The 14,983-nt window shown below is 37.5% G+C and overlaps 1 protein-coding gene across 1 annotated transcript in view; it reads right to left on the bottom strand.

Moving 5' to 3' along the window:
* The window catches only part of UBXN4 (UBX domain protein 4), a 51,345-nt gene that overhangs the window by 14,321 nt on the left and 22,041 nt on the right, over nucleotides 1-14,983 (bottom strand). The window contains exons 6-9 of the mRNA XM_045782861.2: nucleotides 11,638-11,731; nucleotides 6,250-6,304; nucleotides 5,341-5,505; nucleotides 3,202-3,329 (exon numbers count right to left, since the gene is read on the bottom strand). Of these exons, the coding sequence (XP_045638817.2) occupies nucleotides 3,202-3,329; nucleotides 5,341-5,505; nucleotides 6,250-6,304; nucleotides 11,638-11,731 (442 nt within the window). The remainder of the gene's footprint in view (nucleotides 1-3,201; nucleotides 3,330-5,340; nucleotides 5,506-6,249; nucleotides 6,305-11,637; nucleotides 11,732-14,983) is intronic.

Below are 14,983 nucleotides of genomic sequence, written 5' to 3'. Positions count from 1 at the left end.
CCAAATTTAAAACTGGGTTGTTTGCTTTTTATTGGTAAGTTATTAAAGACTCCTTTTTGTATTCTGGATACAAGTCTCTCATCAGATATATGGTTTGCAAATATTTTCTCCAATTCTGGGGGCTATCTTCTCACTTTCTTGATGATGTCCCTTGAAACACAAAGATTTTAATTTTATGAAGTCCAACTTACCTATTGCTTTCTTTTGTTGCTTATGCTTTTGGTGTCATGTTTAAGAATCATTTTGCCTTTTCCAAGATCACAAGATTTTCTCGGTTTTTTCCTAAGAGTTTATACTTGAGGAAAGGGTTCAAATTCATTCTTTTGGATGTGTCCAAGCACCATTTGTTAAAGAGCCTATTCTTTCCCCATTGGATGACCCTGGTACCATTTTCAAAAATCAATCGATCATAAATGCATGGGTTTCTTTCTTTTTTCCCAAAGATTTTATTTATTATTTTAATTTTTAATTTAAATTTGATTTAGTTAACATACAGTATATTATTATTTTCAGGTGTAGAATTTAGTGATTCATCAGTTGCATAAAACACCCAGTGCTCACTACATCAAGTGACCTCCTTAATGCCCATCACCCAATTACCCCATCCCCTGACCCACCTCCCCTCCATATATAGTTTGTTCCCTATAGTTAAAAGTCTCTTATGGTTTCCTTCCCTTCCCCTATGTTTATCTGCTTTGTTTCTTAAATTCCACATGAGTGAAATCATATGGTATTTGTCTTTCTCTGACTAACGGATTTCACTTAGCATAATAACCTCTAGTTCCATGTTGGTAAGATTTCATTCTTTTTGATGGCTGAGTAATACTCCATTGCATATATACACCACATCTTCTTCTTTTTTTATTTATTTATTTGACAGAGAGAGAGAGAGAGAGACAGCCAGCGAGAGAGGGAACACAAACAGGGGGAGTGGGAGAGGAAGAAGCAGGCTCCCAGCAGAGGAGCCTGATGCGGGACTCGATCCCAGGACTCCAGGATCACGCCCTGAGCCGAAGGCAGATGCTTAACGACTGAGCCACCCAGGTGCCCCTATACCACATCTTCTTAATCCATTCACCTGTGGATGGACATCTGGGCTCCTTCCACAGTTTGGCTATTGTGGGTGGGCACTGCTGCTATAAACATTGGGGAAATGCATGGGTTTATTTCTGGAGACTCAATTCTACTGTGGTGATCCATACATTCATCCTTATGCCAATACCACATTGTCTGGGTCACTGTAGCTTTGTTTTAAAATTTAAAAAATCGGAGTCTCCCAACTTTGTTCTTTTTCCAGATAATTTTGAATATTCTGAGTCCCTTGCATTTCCGTATGAATTTTTATGCAAAAATTTTGGCAAATAAAATCACCTGGGATTTTAACAGGGACTGTGTTGAATCTACAGATCAGTTTGGGGAGTACTGCCATCTTTTTTTTCCTTTTTCTTTTCTTCTCTCAAGCCCCTTTTGTACTGCTACCTTAACAATATTAAGTCCTCTGATCTATGAACACAGAATGTCCTTCCATGTATTTATGTCTACTTTAATTCTTTCAAAATGTTTTCTAGTTCTCAGTATACGAGTCTTATACTTTCATTAAATATATTCTTAAGTATTTTATCACTCTTGGAAAATAGTTTTTAAAAAGTAGTTTTTACTCATGTTGTGAACTCTGTACTTTGTTGGTTGGTACTGCTTACAGAAGGGTTCATATAAACACTCACTGTCTCTCTTTGACTTCATCTTTCTGCTCCCTACATCCTTTGCTTATTCTCATATTCTGTGTCCCCCTTCCTCCACTAGTACCTATGCAACAAAAAGGGAAGGAGGGATTTATTTCCTCAAACTGTATCAACTTAATAAGGACTTAGAAATCATGATTATAAGATAAACGTGGTAAAAACTGAAAAAACAAACAAAATAAGTGGTAGTTTTTCTGGGGTGCCTGGCTGGCTCAGTTGGTGGAGCATGTGACTCTTGATTTTGGGGTTGTGAGTTTGAGCCCCAAATTGGGTATGGAGATTACTTAAAAATAAAATCTTAGAAAAAAAAATAGTTTTTCTGATTACAAAAGTAATGCTTGTTAATTTTCCAATATAGAAAATACAGAAAAGTACAGGGGCATCTGGGTGACTCAGTCAGTTGAGCATCTGTCTTTGGCTCAGGTCATGATCTCAGGGTCCTGGGATCGAGCCCTGCATTGGGCTCCCTGCTTAGCGGGAAGTCGGCTTCTTCCTCTCTCTCTGACCCTACCCGCCCCCATTCATGCATGCATGCTTGCGCTTTCTCTCTCAAATAAATAAAATCTTAAAAAAAGAAAAAAGAAAAGACAGAAAAGTACATAAAATATTAACCATAATCCAACTAGGACATACTAGAAATCTGTTATTTTTCTCTTACGACATATTTTTGTTTCAGGAACTGCCTTATCCCTGCCACCTGTCATTCATTCTGGTATAATTATCAGTAACATTTCCCCACCTCCTCACCACAGAAGTGGGTATGTCAACTCCCCCAACCAGGGAGCCAATTTAAGCAGACATAGGGATTGATCTGAAGGTGGCCATATTAGCCAAATAAAGCCAATGAGAATTCTCCCCACTTAATGATATAGGATTTGAGAAGGAGTTTTTCCTTTCTGGGATCAGGAGCTCAAGATCCTGAATGTGTCAAGAGGCCCTGGGTTCACCTGACAACATTATTATAAAAGTTTTTCTGAGAATGAAGCTAAAACAGAAAAAAAATACCCAAGAGATTAAAAAGAGAGAGAGAGAGAGAGAAAATGTTATCTTTTAAATCCCTGGATTTAGTTATATACCTCATCAAATCCATCAATGGAAATCCCAACTGCAGAGCCAATGGATTCCCTCTTTTGCTTAATCCTATCTGACCTGAGATTCTCACAACTAAAGAACCCTAATACATGTAAGATAACCACTATAATCATTTCAATGTATGTGTTTTCTGTCTTTTGAAAATAGACTTCTTGAGCCTTCTTTTAAAAGTGATTTATTTAGCACTGTTACCGTGTACACTCACATTCAATGACAAATACCACTGGCAACTGCCACACTGGTCATTATGTCCTCCTGGAACTACTTATTACAGCCCCAGCACACAACAGTGTTAAAAAGCAGCTCACAACCACTGTTCTCCTCAGCGGCTTTGTACACACAGATAATTTAGAAAGAAATAAAGTACCTTCTTTCTCTTGCAGCAGAGTCCCTTTTGACTTCCATTTCTGCCTGTTTGGCCAGCAAAGCAGCAGCTTTAGCAGCTTCTACTTCTTCTTTTGTCTTTGCAAAACGAGCAGCTCTCTCTGCACGGTCCTTTAAAACAGGTATTAGACACTAATTATCTTTTACTGCTAGAATGATCTAGTATTTCTAAACACAAGGAACAAACACAAATGTATATGAGATTCCTTAAAGCCACCTGTAAACTTTATCACTCTGGATCTGGTATTTTTCAGTTTTATAAACTATCAGAGACCAGCCAGCTTTTCATTAAAAAAACAAGCACTTGATTCTGGTGACTACTGTATCTCCAGAGCCTGGAAAAAGGTCTGGCATACAGTAGATGATCAACAAATATTTGTTGCATAAACAAATGAACAGGGGCGCCTGGGTGGCTTAGTCGTCAAGCATCTGCCTTCAGCTCAGGTCATGATCCCAGTGTTCTGGGATGAGCCGCGCATCGGGCTCCCTGCTCAGCGGGAAGCCTGCTTCTTCCTCTCCCACTCCCCCTGCTTGTGTTCCCTCTCTCGCTGCCTCTCTGTCAAATAAATAAATAAAATCTTAAAAAAAAAAATGAACAACAATATTAAGGTAGAGATGGCTTTATGTATTACAACTGCTTAATTCTAAAAGCAGTTGTTGCAAAACCATCTTAACCTCCTAACTAATGTGTCTAAATCTTCTGAATGTCCCAAAAAAGAACAGTTGTGACTACAGGAGGATGCTACATAACCAGTTCTAAGCTTTTTTTCTAGGGATTTTTTTTTTTTAAAGAAAGGCAGACTGCCACATGCAGCACCTCATTCGGATGTGTGTGTCTTGGAAGCCTAGCTACTCTACTTTCTCCTACAAATGGATCTTGAGAGCTTGTTTGGAGGTTCTAGCAGGGGAGCGCAGCTTCAGAAAGGATACACATGGAGCAGTGAGGGAGGGAGGGGACACCCACCTAGCCAGCCAGATCATCTGAATCAACCCTGGCCATCAATGGCATGACAGATGTGGCAGCCAGATCACCCTCACATCCCTAGGAAATTTTTGAAAACTACCTTTTGACTACTGATAAAATTCATAACATAACACAGAGAAAAATTACTTTGAAAAAAATCATCTCAATTTTAATCTTTTATCAAATTTTTGTTTTAATTTCAGCATAATTAACATACATTGTTATATTAGTTTCAGGTGTACAATTCAGTGACTCCCGTACATCACCTGGTGCTCATCTGACAAGTGCACTTCTTAATCCCTTTCACCTATTGTGCCCATCCCCCCCACCCACCTCCCCTCTGGTAACCATCAGTTTGTTCTCTATAGTAAAGAGTCTGTTTCTTGGTTTCTCTCTCTTTTTCCTTTCCTCATTTGTTTTGTTTCTTAAATTCCACATATGAGTGAAATCATATGAATCATATGAATCAGTCTTTCTCTGACTGACTTATTTCACTTAGCATAATATTCTCTACCTCCATCCAAGTTGTTGTAAATGGCAAGATTTCATTCATTTTATGGCTGAATAATATTCCATTGTATATATACACCATAACTTCTTTATCCAATCCCAATTTTTATTTTTTATTTAGAGGGGGTGAGGGCAGAGGGAAAGGGAGAGCGAGCGTCTTAAGCAGGCTCCAAGCCCAGCATGGAGCCCAGCGTGGAGCTCAATCTCATAACCCTAAGATCATGACCCGAGCTGAAATCAAGAGTCAGCTACTTAAGTGACTGAGCCACCCAGGTGTGTCCCCAATTTTAATCTTAACTGTATTTTATGTTTTTTGGAAGGGGGGAGGGGCAAAGGGAGAGAGGGAACCATAAGCAGGCTCCACGCCCAGCTCCAAGCCTGACACAGGGCTCAATCTCACAACCGTGAGATCACAACCTGAGCCGAAATCAAGAGTTGGCTGCTTAACCGACCGAGCCACACAGGCGCCCCTTAACTATATTTTAATCCAATATACAATTTCTACTAAAAGGAAGCTGAAAATTGGTGCTCTTTGAGTCACTAGAATCTACTATTTTTGTGTACATGGCCTGGTAGTAAACCAAAACCATTGTGCATGGAGAAACAACTGCACGAGAGTCAAGCATTAAAAATAAACTTACTACTCACCAATGCAATCTGCTGTTTTATACGCTCTCGAGCTGCCCTATCTTCTGCCTTTTCTCTGTTTCTTTCCTCTAACATTCTTTTTGTTAACTCTTCTTCTTGTTTTCTTTTATAATCCAGCATTTCTTTTCCAGTTTTTCTCCTCTCAATTTCCTTCTTAATTTCTCTCTAAATTAAAGAGAAAGTAAGTCTTATGAGCCCAAAAGACAACTTAATAATCTGCCTTAGGTATTATTTTATATGAGCTGGCTGTAAGGCACAGCTAAAGGAATAAAATAACTTCATAAAATGTATGGATCTAGAAGAATTTATTAACAGCATGTGTTAAAGGTCAAATGTCTATCAACTTATAAATCTTAGCATTTCTATTAAGGTTATGATGTAATTGTGATATAATTTGAAAAACGAATTACAGGTCTTCGGTTTGTAAAGTACATGTTACCCTCTAAGGACACAAGGCAGTCATTTATTTGGCATAAAGAACTGATAACTTTCTGATATTGAAACCTCAAAGAGATGATGCATTTACTTGCACATAAGAAAAATGAATGATGCACCAGAATGTGGCAACATCAGAGGGAAAACTCGGCAAAATGTCTACAAATTTCTTTTGCATATAAAGGAACTAAGAATTTCATCTGCATCAAAATAATACAATTTTAATTCAATTTCCTTTATTCTTAGTGTAAAAGACTCACTGAAAAAAGATGATCAAACTTATTCCAAGAAATTTACAAAAAGGCACAAAAAAGTATACACTACGATCCCACTAAGGAAGCCAGGTAACCCCTTCACTGTGCTTCAACACTCAACTGTAACCAGAAAGCCATCCAAGGTCTGCCAAATTGAGCAGGGAGTCAAACATTCCCTCACCACCTGGAAGAGTAAAATGATGATGTACATGAACTTTACCTGTTCCTCCTCTTTCCTTTTCTCTTCTCTTCTTTCTTCAAGTTTTTTAGTGAGTCTGTATGTAAAAAGTTTTTTAAAAATACATTAACGGAGACACATTATTCATATAATAAACACATGGGAGATTCCTTTCGCTAAAAAAACTGGGAAATGAAGTTAACAAACCAAAGAAGCTCCTGAAGGCAAGGCAACAACTCACCTGCCTGGCCTCCGGCCCCAACAGAAATCCATAATCAGTCAGTGGGAGCCTTGTAGAAGCCTAGTTCCACCTCCTACTTAACCATTAGTTCTCCTTCCCCTCACCGATATATCTGATACTGATTTAAAAATATACATATACGTCTTCAAATAAGGACATAAATTAATGAGTTACAAATGCTTTCCCCCTACATAGAAGTAAACAGCAACAAAGCACAAATTGTTAAAAGTAAAAGCAAAAAACTGAAGGCTAGCATTTATAAAAACTAATGCCAAAACTGATTCCCAACTGTAAGAAGTTCATCAATTAAAAATAATTATGAAAGCAAACAGTAGTAATGGTCACACAACCTAGTGAATGCATTAAAAAACCCACTATGAATTTTGTGATATGTAATTACCTCAATTTTTAAAAATTAATGGTACTTTCTCAGAGGGATTTCATTTATACCGATATTAAGCGTTTGCTAAAGCTCAGCTGAAGAAACTGAGCCAGAAATCAAGGGAGTGCTCAAAGAATGATGGGGACATACATCAAAGAACAGAAGAGCAAGAATGAAGAGGATGTCACTTGCCAAAACTACAGCAATGTGTGCACCAAAAAAAATAAGAGAAGGAACTGTAACACAGAGGAAAAAAAGGATCCATGTCTTACTGCAGAGGGGAGTTATAAACTGGTATAACCACTCTGGAAAACTGTTTGGCAAGTATTTATGACCCTTTCCTGCTCCTGGAAAAACACCCAAAAGGTGTATCTACCAAGACATGTACAAGAATGCTCATACAGCAGCCCTATTCATAACAGCCCCCAAAATGAAAACAATTCAAAAATCCATCAACAGAATGAATCAGTCAAATAAAAGAATGCTATACAGCAACGAGAGTGTACCAATTACTGCCACATGCAGCAGCATAGAAGAGCTGAAGCAAAGGAGAGCAGAGAGAGAACATGCGGTGATTCCATTATGAAATTTATGAGCAGGCAAAACTCATCTATGCTATTAGATTCAGGACAGTGGTTATGTTGGGAAGGAAAGCAGTTATCGTGAAGGGGTTATCAGGCCTCTAGTGTATGGAGTACACTGGTAATTTTCTATTTCTTGATCCGGGTGCTGGTGTCTCGTAAGTTTACTGGAAAAAAAGTGGGGGAAAGAAAGTAGGAAGAGGTGGATCAAAGCAGTTCTCTACAGAAGAATGCTATCTAAGAAATGTATAAGGTATAAAATTAGAAGGTACAAAACTAGAAAAAAAAATCACCATTTTCAACTATCAATGATATAACTGATCCAAGCAAAACTCAACAGAGGCCAAAACCACTGGGTGAAAGCTTTTGAAGAACAGCATATTCACTGTTTCAAAGAATCACCGTTGACATTAATTAGGCAAAAGGGTATCTTTATAATCAAGAAAATCAACAGACAACTTCATTAATGATTAAACTTATCATCACCAATAATGCATACATCTGGTATCAGATGCCTCCTCATGTGAGTAAAGAGAAAGACAAATATTACCTAGGTAATGTTCTCAAACTTGAACCTGAACCTAGAATGATAAAACAGGGACCAAATCAAAGGACATTCTAGAAAAATGGGATGCCTGGGTCGCTTAACAGTCGGTTAAGCATCTGCCTTCAGCTCAGGTCATGATCCCAGAGTCCTGGGATCAATCGGGCATTGGGCTCCCTGCTCAGTGGGGAGCCTGTTTCTCCCTCTGCCTGCCGCTCCCATGTGCTATCTCTGACAAATAAAGTCTCTTAAAAAAAAAAAAAAAAGACATTCTAGAAACAAAGCCTAGACACTTAAAGAATGTCCAAGTCATGAAAAATAAAAACAAACAAAACAAAGGAAATGTTTGAATTAAAAGAGACTAAATTAAATTCAATGATTCCTGAATGGATCCTGTATCAAGGGAAAAAAAGTTATAAAGGGCATTATTGAAATAACTGGGCAAATTTGAATGCTTATCAGAAAATCTTAGTGTATCATGTATTTATAATTTGAGTGTGACAATGGGATTATACAAATATCTGAAAATGTCTTCAAATACATACCGCTTGCAGAATTCTCTTCTGAGAAAAACATGCTATTTTGTTCTAATCTCGTTGAAAAGCCCATTGCATCTTACTCAATGACATATCTATTGACTGTTTCATCACTCCTGCATCCAGGAATCTACTGCTAAATTGTGTTCACTGGCCTGAGGGGTAGGGTAGGGCATGAGTCAGTAGGCAGACACTCCCAGGCCCCTTCCTAGGCTGTAGCCCCTGCTCAGAGCCGAAGTTTTTATTCTGAGGAGATACACACTGAAGTATTTAGGGTAAAATGAAATGATGCCTGTAACTTTCAAATAAATTGGCAAGAAAAAAAAAAAGGTCAGTATACTATTCTTTCAACTTTTTGAGGCTTGAAACCTTTCCCAAAAAAAGGTTGGAATTGATAGTACAATTAATTGCTAGTATATCTATTACCTTTCCCAGAGAATTCTGCCAATTTTTAAACATAGTGACATAAAAACATAAGCAAAATTTAACTAAAAGATGTATCTTTTCATGTGAGTTGCTAAAAGATTCAAATTTCAGGGACACCTGGCTGGATTAGTCAGTAGACTATGCAACTCTTGATCTCAGGGTTGTTGAGTTCGAGCCCCACATTGAGCATGGAGATTATTTAAAAAAAAAAAAAAAAAAAGATTCAAATTTCACATCTTTTAGCTTTGAGAATAAAATTATGTATTTTAATTAATATTAAAAAAAACTGAGATCTCACAATTACAAATCATCGATCTGTTTCTTACTTCCTTGAAAAAACAATTTAAGACAGATTTTTTTCTTAATATGTACGGGATAAGTTTCTGAGCTGATATCAATTTGATTTAGTCACCCTTCCTCCCTAACTAAACTCCATTTTCTTGAAGCCAGATGAGAAAAAAGCCTAAGATCTAGTGGGAAGTACTCAGTTTTCTAGAAACTTAGTCTCTGGAAACAGATGTTATAGCTTGAGAAGATGAACAGAATTCTATATTTAATAATCCAACCTGCCGAATTTTAAGGCTGAGTTTTTAACCTGTACAACAGAAATTTTAAAATATGATCAAAGTTAGAGAAAAATGCATATAATTTGCTTTACAGAGCTTGGGATTACAAAATTCTATAAATATCCGATTGCACCATAGGTATTTGATGTGTCAAATTTATCTGGGCTGTGAAAAAGCACCGCAGCTCAGTTCTATGAAACAGGGAAAATCGGGTTCAGAGTCGAATAAGCTGTAGAGGATGGGTAAGTCAAAGGCATAAAAGCACTACAGAGTCTATGACAAGGGACAGTGGAGATGACGGCCACCTAAAGGGTATAAATGATGAGCTAAGATGTCATTCGGTACAGGAATATTATATAGGCTATTTTTTTAGTTGTCATTGTCAATGAATCCGTTTCCATAAAAGAAACAAAATATCTAATTGGGTACAACTCAGATGAATAAAATACAGGACCACGGTGTAGGAATTATCCTATATTAGGACCTAGGCTTTACTGGTTAGCTGAGTTTGATAAACTAATCTCAGGAACAATTTGAAATGCTTTTATGGTTTTAATTACACGACCTGGATTTTTCAAAAGTTTAAACAGAACGGTTACTTCCCAATGAAAACTGTTTCAGTAGTAAGTATGCCAACATTTCATCCAATTTCAACACCAGTATTATCCTTTTTTAAAAGGCTCAAGCCCACATACATTTCATGTAACTGGTTCTAACAGTATATGGTTTTAAAAAAAAAAATACATGTATGTATCTCCAAGAGTGCTTTCAGTTTAAGGATCTCAAACAACTTGTAGACCCACTCTTGTCCTGATATGCTAATTATAAAAGTAATAATGTTCAATGAAGACAGGTTGGCAACCTCAAAACTCAGCAAAAATCCCTAATTTCCCTTTCATAGATATTAATATAAACATTTCCTCTATGTCTTAAACTGTCTTTATCTGACTCAATATATTATATATAACACATACATAGCAGCATAGTTACTATATGTAACTATCTTTTAATTAAAGATGGTATATTATATTCTGATTGTAGCACCATACAGGCAGACATGGGCAGATACTCTCTTACTTAAGAATGAAGCTATTATGAAACAACAGAAACTCCCCTTTCACATTGCAATTAAATAGCACGTAAGCCCACCCTACAACGAAGGGCTACCTGCTGTGTTGTCTTCTCATTCCCCCTAAGTCTCCAAATCCTTTTCTGGTCTTTTATTGTTACTTCACCCCAAGGTGGTACAAATAAAGATGCCTAGTGGTGGACTTGGTGTTAGCAAAACAGAATGAAATAAAGAGGATGAATCACTGGGAACTTTGGTTCCCCGCTAATGTTCTTTGAGCCTTGTACCACTTCTCACCACTGTGAGCAGAAGTATCCCTTTTAGCTCAAGATCTTGGCCCTGCCCTGACTCCTTCAAAGAACCATCAGAATCTAGGTTTTATTGAAATGAAGCTGATTCTTACTCATGAGCAAACTCAAATACCTAATGTCAGTAATCATTTTTGAAACTTGTCTCCGCAAAGCATCTGTGTGCACAAGAAATTCAAGTCTAAGGAATTTTCTTAACTTCCATATAAAACTAAGTTGTTTTAGGTTAGGATTAAAAAATAGTCCTGCTTTATCCATTTACAATTCATATAACAAGAATCATACTATAAAGGACTCTAATTTGATAATTTCTATATTATTAAAAATACTAAACTACAAACCACAAAAGTCAGAAATCGGTATCTGATTATTAGACCAACTAATAACACATGACATTTTAACAGACACCCACTTATGCAAAACCAAGGCTCAGTATAGTCATGAAAGTAGATGAAGTTCTTCCCATCTGGAACTTACTATCCTATGGCATAGAGAGTTAAAAGCAGAAGTGATGGACAGAAACACACATGTACCAAAAACCAGTGAAGAACCACAGATTCTTAGGCTGATAAGACCTAAAGGTGACTGAGGACTTCAGAGATATCCAACTTTACTTGTAGAATATAGTTTTTATGGATATAAATAAGTTGGCCAGGTAATAAAAAATTTCAACCCAAGATTCTGAAACTTCATTTGTGTAATTTTTCTATTCAAATTAATGAAATAATTGAAAACAACTCTCTTTTAAAAATACTATTTGCAAAAATAAGAGCAAACCTTTCCACTCTGACAGTGAGGTCCTCCGGAGGTCTCTGATTTGAACATCCACCAGGCTCCTGAGATGGATTGGCATGGCCCGAACTTTCGCCTCCTTAATTATTTAATAAAAAGAAATAAGAATATTATATTTAATGCCAATTTTTTTAAGGTATAAATGTTCTGGGTTACGTTTGTTAATCTTATAAAACATTACAAATTTTTCCTAACAATGTGAGAAGATAAGAAATGAGTGGATTGGGGCGCCTGGGTGGCTCACTCGTTAAGCATCTGCCTTCGGCTCAGGGTGTGATCCCAGAGTTCTGGGATCGAGCCCCGCATCAGGGTTCTCCGATGGGAGCCTGCTTCTTCCTCTCCCACTCCCCCTGCTTGTGTTCCCTCTCTCGCTGGCTGTCTCTCTCTCTGTCAAATAAATAAAATCTTTAAAAAAAAAAAAAAAGAAAGAAATGAGTGGATTACTGGGGCACCTGGCTAGCTCAGTCACTTAAGAGCCTGTGGTTCAGGGTTGTGAGTTTGAGCCCCACATTGGACGTAGAGTTTACTTAAGAAAGAAAGAAAGAAAGAAAGAAAGAAAGAAAGAAAGAAAGAAAGAAAGAAAGAAAGGGAAAGAAAGGGAAGGAGGGAAACGAACAATTACTAATTCTGGCATTTGGATCTGGATACAACAGTATATAAGTGGAAAATAAGGCAGTTACCCTGTTGAGGGCCACTAAAGTCAGGGTCAAAGGGAAAACATGAAGAAGTATTAATCTGGCAGGAGGGGAATATAACAAAAGTAGAGTAAGCATGACTGACCATGGGCAGGCTTCACTCTAGAGCATCGTTGGCCAATATCTATGCTGTCCAGTACAGTGGCCACAGTCATATGTAAAGCTCTAGAGGCAAAGTCTGATCTGGGTATCACTCTAGACTTACACTGGCACAAGTGATCTGCTTTTGCAAACCAGAGTAATTCCTTAGAGAAGCTATTTGTATCTACACTAGTACTAGATGGCCCCCAACTTAACTATGGTTTGCCTTACAGTTTTTTGACTCCATGATGGTGTAGAAGTGATATGCATTCTAGAAACCATACTTCCAATTTTGATCTTTTCCTGGGCTACAGATATGCACTAAGATACTGTCTTGTGATAATGGACAGTGGCAGCTCTCAGTCAACCACAAAATCACAAGGACAAACAACACACTTATATCATTCTGCACCCATAAATCATTCTGTTCTCACTTTCACTACAGTAGTCAATAAATTACATCAGAGAGTCAACACTTCATTATAAAACAGGCTTTGTGTTAGAGGACTTCACCCAACTGTAGGCTACTGTAAGTGTTCTGAGCATGTTTAAGGTAGGCTAGACTAAGCTAAAATGTTCAGTAGTTTAGGTGTACTAAATGCATTTCTGACTTAGAATATTTTCAACTTAAATGGGTGTGTCAGGCTGTAACCCCATCATAAATCAACGAAGATCTGTATACTTTAAAAAATTTCCTGGGGTGTCTGGGTGGGTTCAGTCAGTTAAGCGTCTGACTCTTGATTTCAGCTCAGGTCATGATCTCCGGGTCATGAGATTGAGCCCTTTGTCAGGATCTTTACTCAGCGCAAAGACTGCTTGTCCTTCTCCCTCTGCTCCTACCCTGCTTGTGCACTCACTCTCTCTCTCAAAAAAAAAATAAGTAAATAAAATCTTGAAAAAAAAATTTCCTGAAGGCCAGAATTTTCTCCTTGCCCTGTAGAGAATAGCTACGCTCTGGTACTTCCCTTTAGAACCTCTGCCATTTTCTTCCTTACCACTCGCGACTAACTTGATTCTTCTTACATTTTTGATCTTTGAAGGAGCAAGGACTATGAAGCAACAAAATCTGGATTCAAATCCTGTTCTATTACTTTAGTAAATTACTTAATCTGGGTCTTATCTATAAAATGGCAACAGTAACTTCACAGAGTCATTCTGTTGATGTACGTTAATTCAAATAAAATGCTTAGACTTTTACTAAGATAACACAAAGTAAGTGCTTCATCTATTACAGCGGTGGTGGAAATACGAGAATTACTAAGTCGAGCTGATTATGCACATCTATTCCCACCTCTGCATTCAGGGGCATCACCTAGGTTGTCTGAAATCAGCCATAGCAGGAGTGTTTACACCTTGGAAATTACCAAATACTGCCAATATACCAAATACTCCCAACCCCCACCAGAGCCTCTTCTTAAATATTTACTGGCACATCACTAAATGCAACCCTTGAATAAGAAGTGGTAACCACTAGCATCTGGTGTGTGTTTAATAGGAAACAAATCAATTTCTTTAGTAAATAAAATGAATGCCAAGGACATTCATATCTTAATATAGCAAAAAACAGAACTTTGGAAGATAACTTGTAGACAGTTGGGAAAAAAAGTGCTGAACAACAATACAGTTAGATGGATCTATGACTAAAAACAAAGAAAAATGGATAGATGTCATATACTGTAAGATTTCCAATGGCATGGCAGAGTTTCTTTGGCATTTTGTAAATGACTTAAAAGTACAGAATACACATTTATAACTTTATGCATGAAACAGCTTATATTAGCAGTCATATTTAACAGGTAATTAATGAATGAAAAGTTCCAATGTTTTCAAAAAACATTAAGCTAAAACAACTGATAAACATCCAAACATAATGAAAATTTATTAGAAGTTCTAACTTTAGGTTTAAAAACATAACTGGACAATTAGGCATAATATAGCTCCACTTACAAAGCAGTCTTGCCAAAAAATATATATATAATGAACCTAAATCTGATCAAGCCTATAATTTTAACTACCAACTTAGAAGAATATTTACGTAATACCATAAGAATGCGGCAAAGTCCAGGTGGAGGGGAAGATGGAGGTGAAGTAGGAGGACCCTAGGCTGGCCTCATCTCACAAATACAAATAGGTAACTATGAAATTATCCTAAATACACCAGTAATCGGCCTGAAGACTGGCAGAACATACTCCACAACTAAATGCAGAAAAGAAATCACATCGAAGAACGTAGGAAATGCAGACACACTTCGTAGGAAAAACGAATCATGGATGTTGAGGTGGAGAGAGGACTGTGGTTGTGGAGAAGGGTGAGAAACAGACAAGACAGGGGAGTGCAAAGGAAAGATGAACCCCCATAGCGACCAGCTTGGAAAGCAAGAGGGCCCAAATTTCATGAGTTCTTCTAACAAGCAGGGCTTAAAGCCTGGAGTTTTAAAGGTCAGTGTGCTTGGCTCTGGGAGAGCTATGAGGACACTGGGGTTGCTCTTCGAGAAAAGGCAGAGCAAACAGCCCACAGACATGCAACATGGAAACAGTGATCTAAAGAGTGCCTA

Source organism: Ursus americanus, chromosome 1 (genome assembly GCF_024610735.1).
Source record: "Ursus americanus isolate L20-20 chromosome 1, mUrsAme1.1.p, whole genome shotgun sequence".
Lineage (NCBI taxonomy): Eukaryota > Metazoa > Chordata > Mammalia > Carnivora > Ursidae > Ursus > Ursus americanus.
Note: the sequence above shows the minus strand (reverse complement) of the source record. Positions and strands in the feature narration are given on the sequence as shown.